This window comes from Sipha flava, unplaced genomic scaffold (genome assembly GCF_003268045.1).
Source record: "Sipha flava isolate LNK unplaced genomic scaffold, YSA_version1 206_pilon_pilon, whole genome shotgun sequence".
NCBI classification, from domain to species: domain Eukaryota; kingdom Metazoa; phylum Arthropoda; class Insecta; order Hemiptera; family Aphididae; genus Sipha; species Sipha flava.
The window spans coordinates 380,238-404,637 of NW_020272810.1; the positions used below are offsets into that span (position 1 = coordinate 380,238).

The 24,400-nt window shown below is 31.7% G+C and overlaps 1 protein-coding gene across 1 annotated transcript; it reads left to right on the top strand.

The window, feature by feature from the left end:
- The first annotated feature begins 854 nt into the window (after positions 1-854).
- On the top strand, positions 855-23,719 carry LOC112682536 (high-affinity choline transporter 1). The gene is made up of 11 exons (XM_025553168.1): positions 855-1,080; positions 11,815-12,331; positions 12,444-12,606; positions 13,017-13,124; positions 15,147-15,302; positions 15,370-15,518; positions 17,002-17,278; positions 18,199-18,416; positions 18,941-19,311; positions 22,390-22,517; positions 23,050-23,719. Exons 3-11 carry the CDS (start codon positions 12,447-12,449, stop codon positions 23,238-23,240), a joined length of 1,758 nt encoding a protein of 585 aa, XP_025408953.1. The 5' UTR covers positions 855-1,080; positions 11,815-12,331; positions 12,444-12,446; the 3' UTR covers positions 23,241-23,719.
- The last annotated feature ends 681 nt before the right edge of the window (positions 23,720-24,400 follow it).

Here is a 24,400-nt window from a genome sequence, read left to right on the forward strand (position 1 = left end):
TAATTTATTTACATTCTAAGTACAGTACATACTTCTATTGTTAAATTTTTACTATTTAGTATGTTATTACTTTTTAATTATTAGTGTTGTAACTTAGTAATTATTCGCCGTAGACACATAGCTAATTGCTACTATGTTTAATATTATATTTAATTATTTAATCATATTCCTTTAAGTTCGTATATTATACTGTAAATAAACCTATACCAATAATTTTATTTCGTTTAAAATTCGATTAAAATGTGTTTCAAACACGTTTAAAATGGTTAAAAAAAAAGAATTGGAATAAACATGTTTTAAACGATCAAATGGTTTTTTTTTTGTATAAAAACACGTTTTTTTTTTATAAACTCCGATTCGTATGCATGAATTATCGTTATTATTGTGCCACCGCGCCGCGGCCGGGTTAGGGACACTGGGCGCTGCGATGATGCGTTGGACGGCCGACGCCGTCTGCACACGTACACGTGTACCCGCTGCAGGTTACACCGCCGCCCACGTCGCAGGAGCCTAGGGTTTCGGAAACGGTGTAGGGGTGGGCTCAGATCCTATGACGTATTCACCGGCCCTGTTCGCACGAGACGGTCGTGCGCGTGCGTACACTCGCGAAGAGGTGCGCGGCACTAGGGACGGAAGGACGACGTCGACAGGGCTTCGGGGGGTGACGGGGGCACAAGAAAAAACGAACCGCGGAAATAGGTGTGTTCCCGCCCTGTTCTACCCGTCGCACGTGCGTCCGTCCCGAACCGTAGCTAACGGCATTTGCTGTGCGCGGCGCGCGCGCTCGTACACGCAGTGAGCGCGCGCGCACTCGACCCTTTAACAGGACCTCGGCGGCGGATCAATATGACGAGTTCGGCCGTCGTCGGGACCACCGTACCAGTCTGCCTCGATCGGCAGCATTAGTAATTAGCGAGCATGGCGACCACACAGTGATACGATTTTTTTTTATATAAAAAAACAAAAAAAATAGAAAACAAAAAAAAAAAAACAAAACAAACACAACACCACATCGACGATAACGTCTCAACGCGTTATTTGTAACACATCGTTCCGTGCGCCCTCGACGCGTCATCAAAGGTGAGTCGTATACATTTTTATTACCCGTTTACCTGTTCGTGTATTTAGTAACGCGTTTTACGCGAACGATATTGCGTTACACGTACGTGCATCGCCGCGGCAGCCGCGGTGGATTCTCCTCGATCAAAAATCGAAAACCTCCGCGAAACAATCCTATCGTATTCAGATTTAGAAACAATTGGCTCGTTCGATTACTTACGCTCGTTGATGGCTTTCATCTTTCCAACGTTTTTAATGGACACAATTGTACACAAACGTTGTATCGTTAATGGTCCATTGTATCGTTGCCGATTAAGATTTTCGCATAACGCATTACAAATGCGTCTTAATTCAGTATCCGATACACACACCATTATACGAGCCGGAAATGTTTGCACGTTATTGTCTCGATATATTTCGCGGTGCCAAATCAGCCAGACGACGAAATGTTTATTTAGTCTTGTGTAAGATTCCGAACGGTTTTCACCGAATATTGTGTAACACGTTACAAAAGGAAGATTTTCTATAACAGTTGATGTACAATAATAATACGATATAACATTGCAATGATAATGGTTCTAGAATATTATATAAGTTATGTTCATGCAAGTTTAAAACATGACGAGCACACTTTAGTTTTAGGTATTTTGTTCATCGAATAGGAAATATAAATTTTCGCGGGAACGATGGTGAGCGGAACGAACTTCTTTTACTATCCCGAAGAGAGTTGTTCGAATTACTTTTAGCGTTCAAATAGAACGAATTCTTTTTTTTTTTTTAATAGCATTAGCATAAAATCACAATTGAACTTTTACAGTACCTCACACATGAATGCTGCTCACAATAATCAGCGGCACCTTTCAATCATTATCTCCAGAGAAATAAAATATGTGTTGGTTATTGGATTTTAGAATATTGTAGTTAATATATAACTGTACTGTTAAAGTATATATCTGCACTTTAGTTCATTTACTTCCACGACGATGCACCAAACGCAATGTGCATCGAAATGTATATAACAATAAAAATATTATGTACTCGTATATACAATAGATTTAGTACTAACACGTCACGGTTATAACTGGTGATTATTATTTTTTTTTCCAATCATACGGTCGAAGAAGATAAATTGCATTTCAACTGGTTCAATTCGAAACTCTATGTCATAATAATTATATAGTTAACCAACTAGTTTAATGTACAAAACAAACGGTTCAATCATAAAACGATTGAGATCGATGTCGATCAACTATGTGGATGACCCTGTAAATTTTTTTTTACTCTGAATGCATTTTATGAATATTTTTCTTTGACACATTATATTTAATGACGGTCGAATTCGAAATATCTTGAACCATGTGTTGTAACCATCTAGCTAATTGTATTTGAATTATGTACACGGTTTAGGAACACGATGGAGTCATGGCCATTCACATAATTTCTATTATACCCAAATGGTCGCATAAAAACTGTTAAGCCTACCGTGGAATATTATAATTTGATGTGTGCAGTGCATGTCATTTCGCATATTACTGAAAAATGAAATTCATCTAACCGAAATACGATGTCAATCAGTTAAATCAAAACTACCGCGACCGCTCGCGTCAATAATTGGTATTCTTGTACTGTTGGTGCTGATGCGAATCATTTGGTCGATGGTTAAGTATGATGAAAATAATATGTGATCGAATCATTTTATAGCCAAAAACCAAATGGTCACATATTTTATTAATATGGTCGAAATTTTTTTGGCCGAATAGATTTTTTGGTTGGAGTAAAATTAATCATTAGATTTTTGATTACTTTATCAAGGCGCGGATCTAGAAATCAAAAAAGAGGGGGCTTACAAATTAAGTTACTGTCATAATTTGTTGCGTATGTTGATTAATATAAAGTCTTTCTTCTGTCTGATTTTTTAAATATTTTAAGTAACTACGTCTTATATGGTTCTATCTAATATTTAAGGGGGAGGGGCTTCAATTCCCATAGCCACCCCTTTTATTCGCGTCTGACTTTATCTAATATTTTTATAGATGCAACTTGGTAGATTTATCGTAGTAGGTATTTACAGGACTTCTCGACTGTCCAATATACATTAGTTTATAATATAAACTAATGTATATTAGGAAAACTTTAAATTATAAAGTTTTTAGTTTTTAGTTTAAGGTTTTTATATTTTAATATGAATATTGATAGTGTTCTTAGCATTCATGGAGGAATGTTATTAAATATAAATAATTTAATTTATAAAAAAAAAAAACAAAGATGTGATACGCATAACTGACGGCAATAATTACCTCAAAATACAATTTCGATCGCTTGCATTTTTGATGTTATATTTTTCGATCAAAAAAGTGTTCGAACGAATGATATTTCGATCATTAGACTTTCGGCCGCTAAATTGTCAACCAGACCACCTCCATCCGTTGCTGCAGACGTAGACGTTCAGAACGATGTTAATTAATATTGTTTAAATTAGTTTTAGACTCAATTGTTCGGAAACTCTCTTAAATGTTTCGAAATCATTATCGAAATAATTTTTCAAGCATGATTATACAATCACAAGCTTTTGCAAGGTTATACATTTATAGTGGTTTTGATTTAAAATTTTTCGATAAAGAATAAGTTTCACCGTATTTTGAAATCAATCATACCTTGACCAACCCAGTCAGTCTACGAGTATACAACAGTATGTGATTATGTACATTTGCATAAATTTATGCGGACTTGTAACACTCTTGTTATTTTATTCGGTAACATCGAGAACAAAATATGCGTTTAAGATAAAACCCGCCATGGATGAATGCGTTGCATTACGAATAAAATATTTTCGAAAAAAAGACGTTATTACGTGTAACAACGACAGTGTAAAATTAATAAAAAGCGTATGCTCAAGTCGCCGTTGTGCACGGAACGAAGATGGTTAATTTATCGTCAATGGAAATATGCTTTCGGGGTACGCGAATACTTTGTGATTCTGAAGTAAATTAACATGGCATCATTAATGAATTACCCAACTGTCGTGGTGTCAAGTGTGTATACGGGTGTGTGTGTACTATGAGTTTGTCTGTTTTATTATCTTTAATTATTATCAATTTTTCCTAGTACGATTCGAATTATACAAGTATGGTTTATACGACTAGTAATTATCGTTAAAAAGTATACAAGAAGCTTGTACCAGCAGTGTACGGTCATTTTATATTTGATAGTTATTGACGCGCGTATGCGGGCAAACGTTTGTTAAGAAAATAAGGGTTGGGCATCATTATACAAGAAATATGCTATCCTTCCCGCATTTCATCGATTTTGGAGTATTTTTCGTGTCACGTGAGATATTATTACATTAAATATTTCATGTTTTCCATTTACAAACATTTCGCAAATCAACATCGTATGTACAACGCGTCTGTAGTTTTATCTATCACCGTAATAAATAATGTGCTACAATGATACCGTAGAACTTTTTTCTTTCCGAAATACTTTTTATCTCCACGGGCTACAGTCTCAAAACAAGTCACTTGTATAGCTATATATAGTATATGAAAAATACTGTATTAAACGAAATAAATGTTGTATTGACCATTTAGCCGTAACTGCTGACTTGGCGAATGTGAACAACTTTACATCGATTGTCTTCAGGATTTCGAAAAACATATATAATTGTTAGATATGATGTTAGTTTAAATTAATCAAGTCATCTAGTGCTGAATATTGTCTTATGGTTAGGGCAAACTGCTATTTTTCACGTGTTGTGATAAACTGAATTTAAGTAATTCCTCAAGTTTTACCATTCTAACAAATGTTATTTTTATTTATGTTTTTGAATCCAAAATATCTGGGTGTGAAAATCGACAGGGTTTTGACTTTTAAAAAACACCTGGAGGATGCGAAAAAAAAGCTTATCAAGAAACAACATTACTTCCAAAATTGTAGGCTCTCATTGGGGCAGCAATGCTAAGGTTTTACGGATATCTGCAAAAGCATTAGCGTACATATTGCGTTCTTGCCTGGGCAAGAAGAATACATTGCCACAAAGTTGATACGGAACTTAATCATACCATGCAAATCATCACCGGTAGAATTAGATCCACCTAGGTGTAATGGTTACCGATACATGGAATATAGTCCTACCAGTCTTACGTAGATTGCAACACACATAAAGATTAATTCAAAATAATTATAAAATATCCTGAGATCCCTCTACATGACGACTTCACAGTGCTTTCTCCCAAAATATTGAAATCAAGACACCCGATATGGGATTTGGAACCAATAAAAGACGCAATGGAGAAAATCTGCAAGAAACGATGGAAAAACTCTGGTGTATGGAACGTTTCACTGATAAACAATCCAGAACTGAGAGTTCCGGGTTTCAAGCTTCTGAGGGCGCTATACGGAGCAAGAACGAAACAAGGAAAATGTAACTACCTAATGTAAAAATGGGGAAAGGCAGAAACCTTGCTCTGTGAATGTGGAGTGTGTCAAACGATGCGCCATATAGTTGATAATTGTCCACAAACACATTTCGTTGGAGATCTGGAGAAACTGCACAAAGTAGAGAGAAATTCAGTGAAATGGATGGAAGATCTTGAGTTAAGAGTGTAAGCTAATACTTCAAAAGCTACCAAGTCTGCTTATTATATATTAAATTCTAGCTATAATCCTTTATAATTATCATATAAGTTTGTTTGTAATATCATCTTATAGTTTATTAATAACTTATCATTTTGTTGTAATTCATGTAACTGAACTTTATTTTGTTTTTATAGTTATTTTATTTTATAATCTGATAATTTCATATGCAAAATAATAACAAGAGATGTTAATTATTTTATATGACACATCAAGCTATGAATTAAGTAAGATTAAAATTCATTTACATAAGTATGAATGTTAATTGTGAGTCCATAAGATTTTATAATTTATTTAACGATATGTAGATAATCAGCGGTAGTGTTGTTTTTCGTAAAACGATTTTGACCCTGTCAAACAAAGTCATTTCGAAATGCGCTATAAATAATGTGATTTATTAATGTGATTATTTCGTTTAAATACAACGTTTACTGATTCAATCGAATTAAATTATTTGTTTAAAAAATATGAACAATTTTTTTACTGTAGCATCATATACATAAAATATCTTGTGTGATAATAAAATACAATACACTTTCTGCTATCATTACTTACTGGTTAACCGAATACTTATTTTATTAGTTATAAGTAGCATAGTTTAATTTGAGATTAATTACGATTCGGTAAAATACTATACAAATATTGACACCACCATGGGAAGTATTATATTTTTAATATGAAAATAAAGAAAAATTATGACGCTCATAAAATTCAGTAATACTTAACAACAATTAACCTCGACCCCAAATATAATTTTTAAAAAATAAATGAGTAAAAAAAATTACCTTTAATCGAATAGCTCTTTTTATAATTTAACACAGTAGAACTTATTGATTTAACCTTCCAATATACTTAATTTAATAAAATTTTCAGGTATCCTGTTCATATAAAAAGTTTACATTCTAACCGTAATTCGTTAAATAGATAACTTACCCATTGTTTTTTTAAGAACACATGTATATGTTAAAACTTCATTACTTCTGCGAACCTTCAAGGCTCGAAAGAAAAATAATCATACTTGAAAAATGCTATTTACAGTTTTGTTTATTTTGTTTTCCCTTGTATATATGTTATACTTTATTTACAAGAGCAGTACTGAACAATGCAATTTCCTACATCAAATTCACATTGATTAAGTTTGAGAATTTCAACTCATAAACGAATTTTATTTTGTGAAGTACTAGCTACTGGCGAATAAAAATTATCTTTTATGAATAGGGAAATATCGATGAAAGTATTCTTTAGCAATATGGTACAGCTAGTAGAAACAATTTATATTGTTATATTGATTAAAAGGGAACGGATTTATATGTAAATACATATTTTTATTAAAACGAGATATTTAAGATTCGATAAGAAATGTTCATGATTTAAATCATTCCTATTAATATGATGCTATTTTTATTTTACATATTTTTGCATATTTTGGTATAATTACATATTTTTACATATTTCACTAATTTGTAAATATTTTTAAACATATTTTATCATTTCATCATTCATAAGTTTTCTTTGTACAAAAGTACAAGAAATTATTTCAAAATTAGATCCAGTAACTTCTATCGCTATTAGAAAAGCTTAAAATATTATGCAAAATGAAACATTAAAAACTAATTTAATTTTCATCTCAGTGAATTTTAGTTTTATTGCACATACATTTACAAAATTAGAAACAAGAATATGTCCTTAAATGGAAGTATGCAAATTGTCGAATCAACGATTGCAAAATGAAAACTCGTAAACGGACCAATAGATGTTGTAAAAAAGAAAACGCATGCTGTTACAGAAAAAAATTCCAGGCTCTATTGATTTTAAATCAATCAATGAAATAATGAAAGGTAGACACCCTTCTAAAAATTTGGAATTATCGCCTTCTGATATTATGCGCTTTAAATATACTTTAATCAACCGATGTAGGTTGATGTGGAACGATCATTTAGCCGTTTTAAAAATATTTTCAGATCTAATAGGTGACATTTAATTTTTGATAATTTAAAAGATATTGTAATAATTCAATGCAACAAATCATTTTGATAATTTAATAATTATAATTTTTTTTTTTTTTTTTTTAATTAAATTTTTTCCTACATATTTGGATGTTTTTAGCACATATTTTATAAATTATACTTACATGCATATGTACATATTTCTGTATTTTTATTACATATAAATCCGTTCCCAACGGATTAACTTAATAACGTATATTTATTATATTAATTTGATCGTATCTGATTATATAACAATGTCAAACAATGTGTTTTTTTACAAATGTTGATTAAATTTCAGAACTAATTTTAAAATTTAAGGATAACAATCGGTGCTATAAATTAAACGATCTGCGTGAGGGATTTAATGCGTACACTCAACAAATTACAAATTCAATAATTTCCACCGAGCGTTATGAATTCAAATGTAAATATTTCTGCATATTGATCCGTATACGTACATTTTACACGGTAAACATACAGTTATCGTTGTTGCGTAAAGTTTACCACAAACAGTCAAATTTAATTGCGCGGTGATTTATTTCAATATCACGCACTACATTATTTATGTTCCAGAGTTTCAAGATCAGTAGCAGGTTATTAATATACGTTTCCACTTTTTCCGAAAACTCAGAGCCACATGCCCACAAACGACTGTAAAATTTTAAGGCGTACACTATTACTCTACATCAGTGAATGACGTATAGTGCGGTTTTAGTTCCGATATGATTTGAGTCGCCTGTTCCACGATCTCGTATGTGCGATCGAAATCGTTTATGAAAAGGGTTTCGTGGCTGTGGGTAAGCACGTAAAGTTGTCCGCACAGCCACACGGGAAATAATTCGTCTGAATCGTGTGCGCGATAAAACGATCTATAAACACGACATCCTCTGACAGCTATTCATCGTCCTTTTCGTTATGCGTTCAAAAGAACGTTTTTGACGAGAAATTATTTAAATTATTTGATCTCTAGTATATATTGTTCATACAATAATCTGAATATTATTTTTGGTAAGGTTATTTTAATGTTATATTTTAAATAAATAAAAAAAAAAAAAATGTACTGTAGGTATTTTTACAAAATTGGCTTTCCCATACTAAAAATGGTGTTACAGCTATAAAACCATAAAAGTCGTAAAAGCTTTTTTCATTTTTCCCCAGAGCTCTATCATTGGCGAACCGTATAAGGAATCATGTTGATTGGTTTTCCATGTCATGTAATGTATTCGGACAAAATGTTTTTATGGCTTTACATTTACTTGTTTAAATTATTTAGTTATTTTCTTGGTTATGACTGTTACTATTATTATTATATTTAATATTAGTTCTTTATTATTATATTTGTCATACTTACTTATACTATACTTTTTTTTTAGCTTTGAACTTTGTTACTATATATTTTTATAAAAAGGCTTACTGGACAAAGTTTCAATTTTAAGTTTTCATTTTCGTTTAAGTAAGTTATTAAGAGGAAATCGATAAATGACCTTATTCAAATGTGCTTTCTGAGTTCAATATTTTATACAAAAAGTATGAATCACATTTAATACAAGATACCCAGAAGTTTAATCTCAAAAAAATAAAATATAGAAAGAAAAAAAAGATAGATGCTTTACTTTAATATCTATGCATATCATTCACGTTCCAAAATACTTTTAATTACTTGTATTTTCTGTATTATATAATTTTCTACATTATTTGTGACTTAAATTATTTAGCACGGTATTTTAGTTATTAATGTATTCTCTACAAAACTGCCTATAATCCATTAATGGTATTTGTTCGACACATAATCATCATGAATAGTTTAACATTTAAACGTCAGTCGTATTGAAAATTCCCTATTGCTTGGCATGCCTTTTATATACCTCGTGCTCCATGCTAATCGATTACGTCAAATAACATGTATGTGTTTTGCAGTTTTGCAGTTCTTACATTTTGAAACAAACTAATTCAGAAACAGCCTTTTTCTTCAACAGAATTGCAGATGTAGTCACGCAAAATTTTTTACAGACTGTGCATTTTTCTCTATTGATCGATTAGTTTGAATGTCGACGTTTGTTTAATTTTATGTTATTATATTCGAATGATTAGAATAGGTTAGCGTCAAAAATTAGATATTCTGGTACTAAACCATTACAATGTAATTACGAAAAGATTGAGTATCAACAAACTTTTATTTTTTTTTTCTAGTCGTAAATCTCTTACGGTATATCAGTTTATAATATTATATAAAATTAAAAAAATTGTAAGTTATTGTTTGGAATTTTTTTTCAAAAAAAAATACATAAGTCACAAGCCATATAAAATAATTCATCCTTTAGAAAAATATTATATTTTATCGAAATAAATTATAAATGTTATTAGTCCTTTATTAAATATTTTAATTTAAAAAAATATAATTGTTATGATATTATTATTTAGAAGTTGTAATATACCATTGCCACATTTATGGTTGTGATGTTACTAATAGTTGTGTCAGGTTATAAGATAAATAAAAGGCAACTAACACTTTTATTTTTAAATATAAATGATCTTAATTAATGTATTTTTGGCATTCGTTAACTGTGTGTACAATCGTATTTCAATGTTTTTGTTTTTGTATGGTTGTCATATTTTAAACACACCAATGATCATTACCGAAAGCTACTGAGATTTTTATTTGTGCACTATTTAACCAAAAACCTACAGGAGATTGCGTTCAATAACTGGGGGTTTAATTTCTGCTTTTTGGCGGGTTAAAAACCCATTACAACTTTGTCTATATTGTCCAATGACATTTTTTTTCATGAAATATTATGGTATTCTTTTATCTTATTTTTAATTTATTTTATGTTTCGATTTTGCTTCGGTGGAAAAGAGGTGATGTACAGCAACATTTATTTAGTTCCACAAATTAAAGGAATTATAATTTTTACTAGGAAATAATTTAACAACCGACCTCGGTAATGAGATTTTTCTCAGAAGTCTATAATAAATAGTTATTGATCTCAAATGTTTTTTCATCTATTTATTTTTATTTAAAAACATAGTATTTTTTAATCTCATCGTACTATACACGGTTAGTGCATGATAAGTTTAATTTATAATTGGTCGAAAATTTACCAAAATAAATTATTTATTTATTTTTTCTGTCCTTTCCATTTGTAAAACATAATGTTATTGTATTATATAATACTGATTATATGCTTGAATATAATTATAGTCTACATATTCTTAAACGTAACATTTTGCGAAATGTGTTGAAATAACATTTTTTTTTAGAATACCCAAAATGTCTTAAGGCACTTAGATTTGGAATTAAAATTATAGTACTTCATAAAATACATTACATAGTGTATATAAATGTAAAAATTCCTAGAATGTATAATATCCGTTTCGTGTCTAAGTTTTATTACAATTAGGTAGCCAATGTTTAAACTACATATTATGCAATCATAATAAAGGAAAAAAGTGTGTGATAAGAACAATATATATATTTGTTATACGGTTGTAATTATATTTACCTTTTTTTTGCATAGGTATTATTCATAACTCCGATTTCCTTCATGACTGTAATTTTTAATAATATAATCCGTCAAAATAAATGTATTTTATCAGTTAAATTAATAGTAAGAATATTTATTTTGATTTAGTTTTTAAATTATCCAAAATAAATTATGTGGTTCGGTACTGTTCTAAATTTTATTACTTCGGTCTTTTGTACTGAATAATTATACGTAAAAAAGTATCTTATTTCATTTTCATACAAAATACATAAAAATAATATATCGACTCTTAGAACTTCTGAGTGGTATGATTGATACTGATTGATACTGTCAATAGATAAATATTTAAAAATATGTTTGATTATTGATAGCAGAGTATCATTATACTTTTATTAGATGAATAATAATTAGATCATTTGTATTGAATTTACCTACTCTAAGTTTATTAATAATAATAAATTCATACGTTATTTGAAAATTAATGAAAATAATTAGTTAAACAAAATGTAAAAACAAAAACTATAAATTTGAAATCAAATATGTCATTAGTTCTCAATATTATTGTTATTTGGTTTAAGTTGATTTACGCGGTAATAAAACTTGATAATTTTCATTAACATAGTTTATTTTTATTTTGTTACCATTTATAGGGCATTTGGATTCATTTTAAATGTTTCTGTACAAGATAGAATCCAATAATCGGACTGATGTGCAGCCTAGGGTTCAAAACACGCAATAGTCCATCGCAGAAAACGTCATTGCGTTGGGGCGATTGTTGTTCGCTACAATTCTGAGCTTATATCAGAACAAAAGAGAGCAGTAAAATCGGTATCAAAGAAAAATCAATACAGTGAACCGAGTTTACGTTTCGTGAAAGTTACCTAAAAACCTGTTAACAAAAAGTGTTTCAATATACATATCCTATATTTGTTTAAATTTTGTTGAATACATTTTTATCGAAATTTTTTTGCTGTGAAAAATAAAAATCGGAATAAAACCAATACGACGTTCTGTTACTGAGAATGTGTGATAACGCGCGAGTAGTAAATCTGTACTGAGTTCCAGCGTAGATCGAAAAGAAAAAAAAAGAGAACCGATCGTCGAGGGAAAACGAATTTTATCAGAAGGACTTGAGACACAGAACACTTAGTCCGACAAACATTGCCCGTGAGTGTCGTCGTAGACCGTACTCTGTACACGTCTGCGACAATGATGTTATGGTTTTTGTTTTTCGCGTCGTAAAACCGTCGCAATAATATTATGTGCACCGTGTCCGCAGAAAATGAACGTCGTTGGCGTCATATCCATAGTGTTCTTCTACTGCTTGATCCTGGCGGTCGGGCTATGGGCCGGGAAAAAGAAGCATACTGGGAACTCCGAGGAAGAGGTCATGTTGGCTGGCAGGAACATTGGACTATTCGTCGGCATATTCACCATGACGGGTAATTGCTATACGGAGAAACAATATATTCAGTGTATTCTCGATTATCCGCAGAATAGGGTGGCAGATTAGGGTGTGCGACATCCACGGATAATCCGTGGATAAAAATATTAAAATTAAAACAACGCAAAACACTTTAAACAGAAATGTGAAGTTTTAGTCGATAGGTATGTGTTTGTACAGTAGACAGAAGACTAAATAGGTGTACGTGTTTTTAGATTAAATGCCAATGTTATGTACAATCTGCGTTATCGCGTGATCGATTATCGCAATCAAATTAAACCGATAATGATTAATAATGTATATATAAATAATTTTGTATCCCCGGAAGACAGCGGATAATCGAGAGTACACTGTATTTATGACGTAATTGCTAATCTGAACCCGTTCTCTGTACGATTTTATGCTCAGCGACTTGGGTCGGCGGAGGATATATTAACGGGACAGCCGAGGCGATTTTCACGTCAGGTTTGCTGTGGTGCCAGGCTCCGTTTGGATACGCATTGAGCTTGGTCTTCGGTAAGTCCAACAAAACTTCATACACGTTGTCCTCACGTAAACAATGGACCGCGGGTACGCTGCAATGATCGTAATTGTCACGTAAATAATTATTACTCACTTCATCGGGTACCTTCGACATAATATTATATTCGATATTATCAAACGCGCTCCGGAACTGAAGTCAGTCATACATTTCGAGATGTAGATACGCATTGACACAACTAAGGGGGTAAAATAGGATTTTTAACACCCCTGAGTTCGAATGTTGCATTCCCGTTTTTTTTTCAGATCTATATAATCTATAGTAATTGCGGTTAAATACCATTTTATTTTACTTTCAGAAATTTCAGCATCCCAATATTTGGACTCTATTTGCGCCCATGTAGATACACATGCACTCGATTTTACGATCGTTGTAAAAACGTATCTACATCTCGCGTGGACCGACGGTTTTGCCGTGAATCGATATCGAACGCGTGTTCCCAGTTTAAAATGGACCTACTCATAATACCCAGTGGGAATTAATTCGTGCGGGGAAAAACGAATATAATTAAAATTTGCAACCCAGACGATTTTTACCCGTAATAAACGAAAACAACGTGGTTAAAACAAATCAATAAATAAATAAATAAATAAACGGTTTATGTATAGAAATGAATAAACAAACGCTTAGTCTGGAATATTATATTTTTAATTTGAAATCATTCGTATTTTACTAATATAATAATACTCCAAGCAAAGCACTTATTCATTTGTTTCTATGTATAAACTATTTGTTTATTTATTTATATATGCATTCACGAGTATTAACCATTTAATATTAATATTTAATTTCAATTTCATATTTTATTATTTTATCAAAACACATCGATTGTCAACCGAATTACACATAAACTACTTGTTTGTATACAAAATGTAGAAACTAAATTATTTTTGTTGTAAATAAACAACAAAAGAATCAGAAGAAAAACTTCCACTTCTTCTCTTAAAATCGGAATTGTAAATTTAAATATTTAAAATATTCAAGAATTAGTTAAACGTGAAATTATTGTTATGAACAAATTTTGTAACTTTTAAAATATATTTATTAGGATCTTAGTGTAAAATTTCTCACATTTTGTTTAATTGTCTTGATCTTCTTTATAGCCGGCGTCTTCATTTTGTTGTATGTCTTACCAACAACGTTCCTTTTACTCTGCCATATGTCTTCCAATTCTCTAATCTATCCTTGATCAAAGCTATCATTAAGTTTTTCCTCTCAGAGGGCTTGTTATTATAATTAAATTTTTATTTAATATATATCTTTTTTTCTTTTACTCTTCTCTCTGTCTTTTATATTCTTTTAATTTCAAGTTGATACAAATGTATTTTTAATTAAGTTAAAAAAAAAAAAAATTGTTTATTCAATTGATTTTACTTTGTCAACTTTTTTCTTCTGAAAATTATTTATTTATTATCTGTTTTTATGTCAGACTGTCCATGCGATCTAATTGTCATACTGTGATTCAAGTATATATTTACCAATTTTTTTGCGATTCACAAGTTTTAAAATTATTATCAAAATTAAATTCGAGTATCTAGTTATATTTGCCTTAATGAAACCCTTCATGAGCTCTTTATAAATTCAATATTATTTGTTTTTATTTAAACGAAAAAATATGTTAACTAAACTATTATAACGAATTTAAATTTTTCAATTAAAATGGATTAAGAGCAATTTAAAATATGACAGAAAGTGTCACGCGTAATATAAATACGACTACTTTAGCGAACGTGGAATTAAATAACTTGCACGATAATCGTAGAACTGGTAATAATTACTGTGGCCAAAGTACATGATATTTTTTTGTCTGCTGTAAAAACGATAATTTTTATTTTTTATTTATTTTTTTTATTTGATTAAATACGTTATCATTCTCAGATGAAATACACCAAATATTTCATTAGTGCGGACAAAAGTCGTTCAAAATTTAAATATATGATGTGTTCTTGTGTGTGTGTTTGTATGTTCAATCTTCACACGATCAAAAATCAAAACAGGTGGAATATTTTTTGCCGACCCGATGCGTAGACAAGGGTACGTTACTATGTTGGATCCACTTCAGGATTGTTTCGGCGAACGTATGGGTGGATTGTTGTTTTTGCCCGCCCTTTGCGGCGAAGTGTTCTGGTCCGCCGGGATATTGTCTGCACTGGGTACGTAAATCATTTCGCGTCCGTTCACCATCAGCGCGCGGTGTTTAAATTTGACGCTTGCACACAGGCGCCACGTTAAGCGTAATCATCGAACTGGACCAGGCCACCAGTGTCATCTTGAGTTGCTGCATTGCCGTGTTCTACACGATTTTCGGCGGACTGGCTAGTGTCGCTTACACGGACGTCATACAACTGTTCGCCATATTCATCGGACTGGTACGTATTACGGTGTTCTTGTCGTCTATTTCATTCCGAAAACAAAGTGTCAGGAAAATGAAAAAAAAAAAATAAATAAAAAAAATCCGCAAAAAAACAGGTCTTGTGGAAATTAGTTACCGGGAAAAACTGTTTCTGGTGTTAGTAATACTGTATATTGTAATGTGCCATAAAAATTAGACAAAATTAATGTATTCTACATCAATCGAATAGTTTGTTAGTTTGTTCTAGTAAAAATGATTGACCATTTATTTAGGTAATTATTAACTCATTAGCATGGATCAAGTGAACTTTGTTTTGTTGCGAAGTACATTTTGACAGCATGCTAGAAAAAAATATACTAACACGATTTTCAACCCAGTATTACAATACTCATCAATCATTGCTTGGCAAAAATTCAGATGATAAAATAAAAAATTTTAAATTTTTTATTTTTTTTTAAAACAAATGAGTACGGAAAAAAAAACAGAATTATTATAATTAACGGTTACGTCTTACGTGTAAATACTATAGTGTTGTTATTCTTAAATTACACGAGAAAGCCCAAGTGTTAGCGTTAATGTTATAATAACATTATAAAAGGATCTTAGAATCTAATTAAGGTGTTATATATATTCAACATAAACGTTATACGTGTAATTACACACACAAAAATAGTCGTTTACAGTTGTATTGTGTGTTAAAAGAAATTGAAAACAGAACCTCATTAGTTTTAGTAGACATTTATATTTTAAGAATATGGAATTGTTACACGAAAATGATAAATTGTCATTTATTCGTCAGATCATTTAGTGGTCAATACAGTGACGTACTAATGGGATCAGAGATTAAATATCCATCAAATTATAAAGAATAACAATTTTTTCTGATATGTTTTTTTTTTTTTTTTTGTTCAGGTTATCTGGTTCAGGTTATCAGGTTATCTGTAAACTTAAAATCCACCCCGACACAATTTACGTTTAGGTACGCCCTTAAGCTATAATAATACTTTGGTGAACGAAAAACGAACGTAAAAAATGCTGAAACAAGTATTTGACGAATAATTGATACTAAAAATCGACAAGAAAATTATCCCATTGTATAATATTATAGTTATTGTCTCTAAATTTTTTTTCTACGGACATAACGATTCAAATTCGAATCAATGGCGACCAAACCACTCGATTTTTATAAAAATTTATTATACGATGTTCTGGTAGGATTAATATTTATTTTACGTTAATTTTGATGTATCTTTATTATTTTGCAACGAATGAATCTTGTACGCACTACAGTTATAAATAATCAAACGAGACTAATTCAATTTAATAATATGATTTTTACAGTGAAATTAAAAAATAAATTATTGTTTTTTGTATGTTTTACCTCAAATATTTGTGTCCAACGTAACTACTCTCTTAGATGACTTGCATAAAAACAATTTCGCGTAACGAATTTTAATATAACAATAATATTATTATAACGTGTTCATGTGTGGTTTTAGTGGTTAAGCGTTCCATTCGCATGGTACAATAAGAAAGTGGACTTCAACAAGCCCGGTTTAGACCTGGTAGGTGAGATCAAAGGGAAAGACTTCCTCAGCTACATTGACTACGCGTTGTTGTTGGTGTTCGGTGGAATCCCATGGCAAGTGTACTTCCAGCGAGTGTTGTCTAGTAAATCGGCATCTCAAGCTCAAATACTATCATACGTCGCGGCTTTCGGATGCTTTATCATGGCAATACCGCCGGTTATCATCGGAATGGTAGCCAGAGCTACAGGTGTGTAGAATTTGCAGTTTCGATACGAAATCGAAAATTTAATTGAAGTTATAAATGGATTTTATAGTTGGAGTAAAAGTAAAAAATTCTAAGTTTTTAGTATTGTTATTGTATATTATAACGCAAATCAAAATCTAATGTTTTACCGAAATTGAACAGTACTTTGGACGTGCTGAAATTGAGGGTACGCAACGATACTTTTCATAATAAATTTAATAATTCAACGTAATCATCCGGATTCTAAAATTAGGGTTCATGAGTATTTTTAACTACTAACATACTTACCACAACTATATTGTCAATGTATAGTTTGAAATATACATATACTTCAGAATTTTCATAACAAACTTAACAGTATTTGTATAAGATGTCATAAACTATATCGTTTCACTTGATTGTGAATAAATAATATTTTATCATAATATAACACGTAAATCTTAACTTTTGCCATTCCCAGACTGTAGCTTAAAATCTTAGAGCCTCATGTTCACGGACTAAAATTTACTAAAATCATTTATTCGCATTTGTTTCGTCAAAAAAGATTCATAATGTTATTCATTCTCATATTTTCTGTTTTATTTCGATCCGTGCATTTCAGCGTTAACGTGAGTTAACAAGTCAATATGACACATTTAGTATAGTATAATATTATTGTTCTGGTCTGTTCGCAAGAATTATGAATTTCTAATTAAATATTGTGATTCGTATTTTCTGTCCGCGAGTGATACGAACATTATTTATTATAATAATCAAAGGGCATAAGCCCTTTAACAAAATATTGTAGTATAATATATAATAATTGTTGGGACATGAAAACGTGATTAGAGTCATCAAAAACTAATAGTGTACCTACAACGAACGCCGTTCGTTGCACGCAAGTAAATCAATTAAAAATGCATTTAACCCGTGTCCCCACGTAGATTGGAATCAGACAAAGTACGACGGACCTTGGCCGATGACCCCGAAGGAAACCAGCATGGTGCTGCCTATGGTCATGCAGTATCTCACCCCTGACTGGGTGGCATTTTTTGCGTTGGGCGCGATCTCCGCAGCTATCATGTCTTCGGCCGACTCCAGCGTCTTGTCCGCCAGTTCCATGTTCGCCCGGAACATCTACCGGATGCTGTTGCGGCAAAGCGTAAGTCGGTGCTTGTCACGGTGTACCCAAACAATCGTTTACAAAATAGTCGGTACGGAGAGTACGTATTTCGAAAATCGTTCAAATATTTGTTCAGGAATTTTTATAAAGATACCGCGTGCATTAGGTGTTCGGGAAATTCACGTTTCTCGATTGATGATTCCAATGGAACAACATTGTTTCCGATTCAACATCCGATTCAAATCTGATAAAAATCGTGTTTAAGTAAATTGTGCGTGACTATACGAGTTAAAAAACTAATCGCTTGGAAACGTGATTTTTTAATGTAATATTTGAGACATTTTTCGCTCAAACATATTCAATTCTTGGTTACCTAAAACTGAACACGAATTATATGTCGTCCTCAAGAACACCTTAAATGAACATTTATTATTTTTATATTACAAATATACTCCATTCTTATTTTACTCAACGTATCGCTATTTTATCAATTTTAACAATAATTTAACGATAGTAATAACAATAATAGTAACATTAATTATAACGTTTTATATTCGATTTAGGCTTCGGAAATGGAAATCGTGTGGGTCATGCGGTTGTCCATCGTGGTCGTTGCGTTCTCGGCTACAACCATGGCCATTACTATCCCGTCCATTTACGGTCTGTGGTCTATGTGCTCTGACCTAGTATACGTTATCCTGTTCCCGCAGCTAATTATGGTAGTGCACTTCAAACACCATTGCAATACGTATGGCTCGCTGGCCGCTTACATAGTCGCGTTTTACATACGAATGGCCGGCGGAGAACCACTGCTGGGCCTGAAGCCAATGATACATTTCCCCGGGTGGGACGGTGAAAAACAGTTGTTCCCGTTCCGGACCACCGCCATGCTCTGTTCACTGTTCACATTGGTCTTCGTCTCGTGGTTCACAAAGTAAGTAGACCACTTCGGACGGCATCGCAACACGAGGGCTGCGGCTAAAATAATAACTGTTCGCATCGCTCGTGGCGGATATCCTCGGTAAAGGTTGTGGTTATACATCGAAGGACTTAGCCGACCAGCAATTAATCCTCTGTTTTTAACCGGGAACCAAGCGGTCGGCCTATCGTCAGAGCCGTACCGATACCTAAGTGATCACTGTGGTGTTCGAATATTCTCAGGGGCGGATTGGCAATTATTTTCGGCCCAGGAAACATGAAAAAAACCGGCCCATGAACCACAAATTAAACTATTTTACCCTTACCCCATCCTAAAAAAATGCTTTATTATATATTAATTTCAAAATTTGTTTAGTTTCATTCCTAAATTAGTAAAATTTACAATAACTTTACTATAATTATAGCTATAATAGTTTTGGGTAAGTCACATGATTAATCAGTTACAACTTGAACTAAAGTTTGATCTTAATGCATCTTTAAATATATTTATTTTTTTAATGATTTTTATTTATTTTACAAAATAAAACTATTTTTTGGTAATTATATAATAATCTAGAGCGGCCCAAATAAGGACCGGTCCATCGGGAAGATTCCCGATTTCCCGATAGGCCAATCCGCCCCTGAATATTCTTATAACTCTACTTGAGTAATAGCATTAATGCTTGATGAAACGAAGCTTAAGATGGATTGCTTGGATTGCTTACAATATATTTTTCATGTATTTTCGAAATGTGTTGCAATATTGAGAATTTTATAAAAAAAATATCACAAAATATTTGTATTGTTGAATAATTCTTTATTATGTCTTCAATTTTGTTAATCACTCTTACTAAATAATACAAAACACATATTATTTTTTGGGTTAATACGTTCTTTTTCAAATTAGAAATAAGATAACTTTTTTAATTAATTTTCAAAACCTTATTTAACGTTAATGTTAAGATAAAAACTTTAGTTTAATTTTTTTGATATTATATATTAAAACGTCAACTAATTTATTCTTCTTTTTAGTTACGGCCTTTAAGACCATCCTGAAAACACTAAATTTTGCCACCTATCCCTGTCCTCCGCTACTTCTCTCCACTTGACACCAGGCTCTATATTTTCCACTTCTTTCTTCACACCATCTTCCCATCTTAACTTAGGTCTACCTATTGGTCTTTTTCCATTAGGCTCTTCTTCAATCACCCATTTTACTAAAGTACCCTGTTTGCGCCAAGCATGTCCTGCCCAACTAAGTTTCCGCTTGGTGATCTCTTTAACTATATTCGGCCTCTGGAAAAGTCCTTGGAGTTCCACGTTATGAAGTTTTCTCCATTCCCTCGTTTGTCTATCGTATATGGGGCCAAACATTTTCCGTAGAACTTTTCTCTCGAATATCATTAATCTTGATTCTTCTGTTTTTCTCAACTAATTTATTGGCTGTGTTTTTTGTACCTAAGTATAAAGTGTTTATGTTTTAAATGGTATTCTTAAAAAGTTAAACAAAAACTGTTTTTTTTTATATTTGTATGTACCTACAATACCATTGTATAATAATTGTATGACTATCATAGTCATATCGAAGCAATCGGATTACTTATTTTTTCAATATTTATGTTACGGTTAAAGTTCGAAAAAGAGTAGGTTACAAATTTCCCGGATATAGTACACCTTATTCATATGAATTGTATAATGTGTACACTATACAGTGTACTATGCATAAGGTATGAAGTAGAAAAAAAAACTGAATCATATTAATTCGAAAAAAAAATTATTAAGTAAATTGTTAAGTTATTATTTTATAAATAAAAAAATTTATAAAATTAAACATAGTTATTTATTGGAACAGTTCTTTTGGATAATATTTTAGGTAAAATATCTCCCCAGATTTACCTTTACTCCGAAATTTATTTGTTAAATGATTATTTTTACACAAACATTTTTTAAAACTTTAACCACCGAAAAGAAATTATGCATTAGCTATTTCACATAACGATTTTTTTTTGAATCCGACATTTATAAAATATTTATAAAAGTTTCATTTTGATTTATTTGTTCTTTTTTCTTAATTCAGATAGTATATTATAATATTTTGATTTCGTCAAATTTACCGAATTTCCATTATTTTCATTTATTAATTTATTAAAACTCTCATAAAATTTCTCTTTTTATGAAGACAAGTTTTTTTTTTAAAAATTGTTGATTGAATCTACAAAATAAACGGTTTACAAATATGTTTACTTTACCAAATAGGCATGGGTAGTGTTCGCATTACCCCATGTTCGTGCTCTACCCATAACATTTATAATACATTTTGAAAGTTCTTACATTTAGTTGCTTTTATAATGAGAATGTCATTAGCATACGTCATATTAATCAACATAATTTCCATCTCTGATCCACGCACAAAGAATTCATAGAACGTTTGGAAACCCAGTATTTGGTATTTTACACTATACAGGCGATGCCACTCGTTGGTTAAAGCAATTAATCAACGGAATGCGACTTGGCTCATAATTAAACTAATTTTCTATACGTCATTACATTATTTCTATTGATCATCCGAGTGCCGCGTTTCTGATCACTTCCAAACACTATGCAACATACGTCTAAGAATTTTTAGAATACCTAAAATGATTGATTTTTTTAACATTCGTCGGTTTTATACATTGTCTTGTTAAAAATGATTAATCATTTTTTCTATCATTATTTATATTGCTGTAGTAGAATTATTTAGAAACACATACCTATTGAGATAAAAATTAAACTTAACACAAGATCCATTTCGTACCGTAATTTAAAACCTGAGCAGTAAGACAAGAATAATATGTCGTATTTTATTTTTGATTATGAAGTTGGACCACTTAAAAGTGATCGCAAAGAGTTTATGAAAATGTTGCCTTAGCATACACGTGCTTGCTGTATATCCCTCCTATACGGTAATGATGTTCGCGAAAAGTTATCGCATGAGTTATTATGCAATAGATTTTCGTAACGAAAAGCCAACAATCTTCCGTCGGAAGGGATCTTCAGTTATTATAACACGCTTAAATACGCCACTAATTTGTGCATGTTTACATATTATTTCTAGATGGTTATTCCACAACGGTATGCTGGCACCACATTACGATTGGTTCCATTGCGTGGTAAACATACCAGAAGACGCAGTGCGCGTCGGCGAGCCTATCGAAGGAGAACAGATGACCACATTGACTTCGGGTAAGCTGAACCTACTTCGGAAATCATTTCCCCGTACCCTGTCGCAGGAACTGCGTTAGTAACTGTTGGGCTCGGTATTGAATCGTGTTAAAGGTGGCCGAAAGTTATCGCCGAAATCTAAAACGAATCGATTTCAAAATTATTTCACTGGTCTTGAAAAACGTAATAAAAATGATGGAAGACTCATCGATTATCAGAAACGTAATTTTACGCGTGATTATACAACCCGACCGGTGAATGTTGGTATAGTCTTCCCGTTACATTCCGTTGACCGGTTGCTGATTAGGACGTGTACGCGAATCGGGTACTTTCGTGGCGATAACAGGCCGAGCAAAAGATTGTTGACGCGAACGCGTTTCTTTCTATTTGAACAGCACCGATATTTAACGGCGCTGGATTAGGATTTTCCGATCAAATCCATGAACTTGCAAAACTTTTTCCCGATCGCAATATGCACCGCGCGTTATTTCACTATTCGTACCGCGCCTAGTGGCAATGGGCGCACATGATGACTTGTGACGTTTTTTCACAGGTCCCAAGGGAGCGCAGTACGGCGCGGCGGTCACCACCGGTCTGGTGGGCAAAGATGAACGCAACGGCAGAATAAACCCTGCGTTGGACATAAACGACGACGAGCCGAGTGCCACCACGGCTCTACAGAGAAAAGCCAGCGTCGTGGGAAAGGTGTACAAACAGGGATACGAACAGACCACCGGGTTTTGAATAACATATCGATCAGATCTCATAAGTGACGCTACGCCATCTCAACCCCCATTGGTAGGATTATGAGTAGTCGCCCTCTAAAAAAAATCATATCATTATTATATATGTATATATATAATATTATTATTACTATTATTATTGATTACGGAAACAATGATAAATCAGAGATAAAATACAACCATTTATGGTATAATATTATCATTATACCGTTCCCTCTCGTACGTCTTGTACCCACCACTCCTCTTGTTTTTTTTCTAGCGAAATTCTATGGACACGACAACACTTATACGTTTCTCACACGTTTTGTGTTGTTTGACTGTTATTTATATGATATTTATTAGAGTATTAGAATGAATGAAAAATAAATTCAGTATTAGAAAACACTTTACCTGTCACACGTTTGAGTATTATATTATGTATATTATACTATACAACCTATATCAGTGTTGATTCTTCCAAAGAAAAAAAATAAATAATAATAATAATAAAAATTAATAAATAAATAAATAAAATAAATTATAAATAAACATAATTATGCCTATTAATAAATGGTTATGATAATTGAAAAAAGTTTAGAAAAATATGATTTAAAACTATTGAATAAATTCGCTAATTCATAATGGTTTGTAGTGGGAAATATATTAATTGGCATTTAAATTTGATAAGATAAATCTATATTACACTATATATTAATATTAACGGTTTTTTAGAACTAGTATTTTAGTATTTCATAAAATTGTGTTGATTAATTATTAAAGTTGTTAATGTGATTGTTGAGCTTTTTTTAAAATCGTTTAAATTTAATCAGAGATTTTATGTGCTTTTATGTTTGTTTTTAAGCATAAAAATTAAAATTCCACTATTATTGTTATTATCGGGAATTTGTTAAAGGACTTGTACAATGATACATATCATTTTATCTTACTCTTAAGATTGACAATTACATATCACTATATGTATTAAATACATGACTGACCTTTAGATTAATAGAAAAAAAAATCATATTAGAATTACATCTTTTATAATTAATAATATTTTACTTGGTGATATTCGGTCGGTTCATAAATCATTTAAAATGTTCAATTAAGCCAAAACAGATGAATCGATAAATAGAACTGGCCGATTTCTCAATTCGAGAATTTAAAATAAAATTTTAAGTA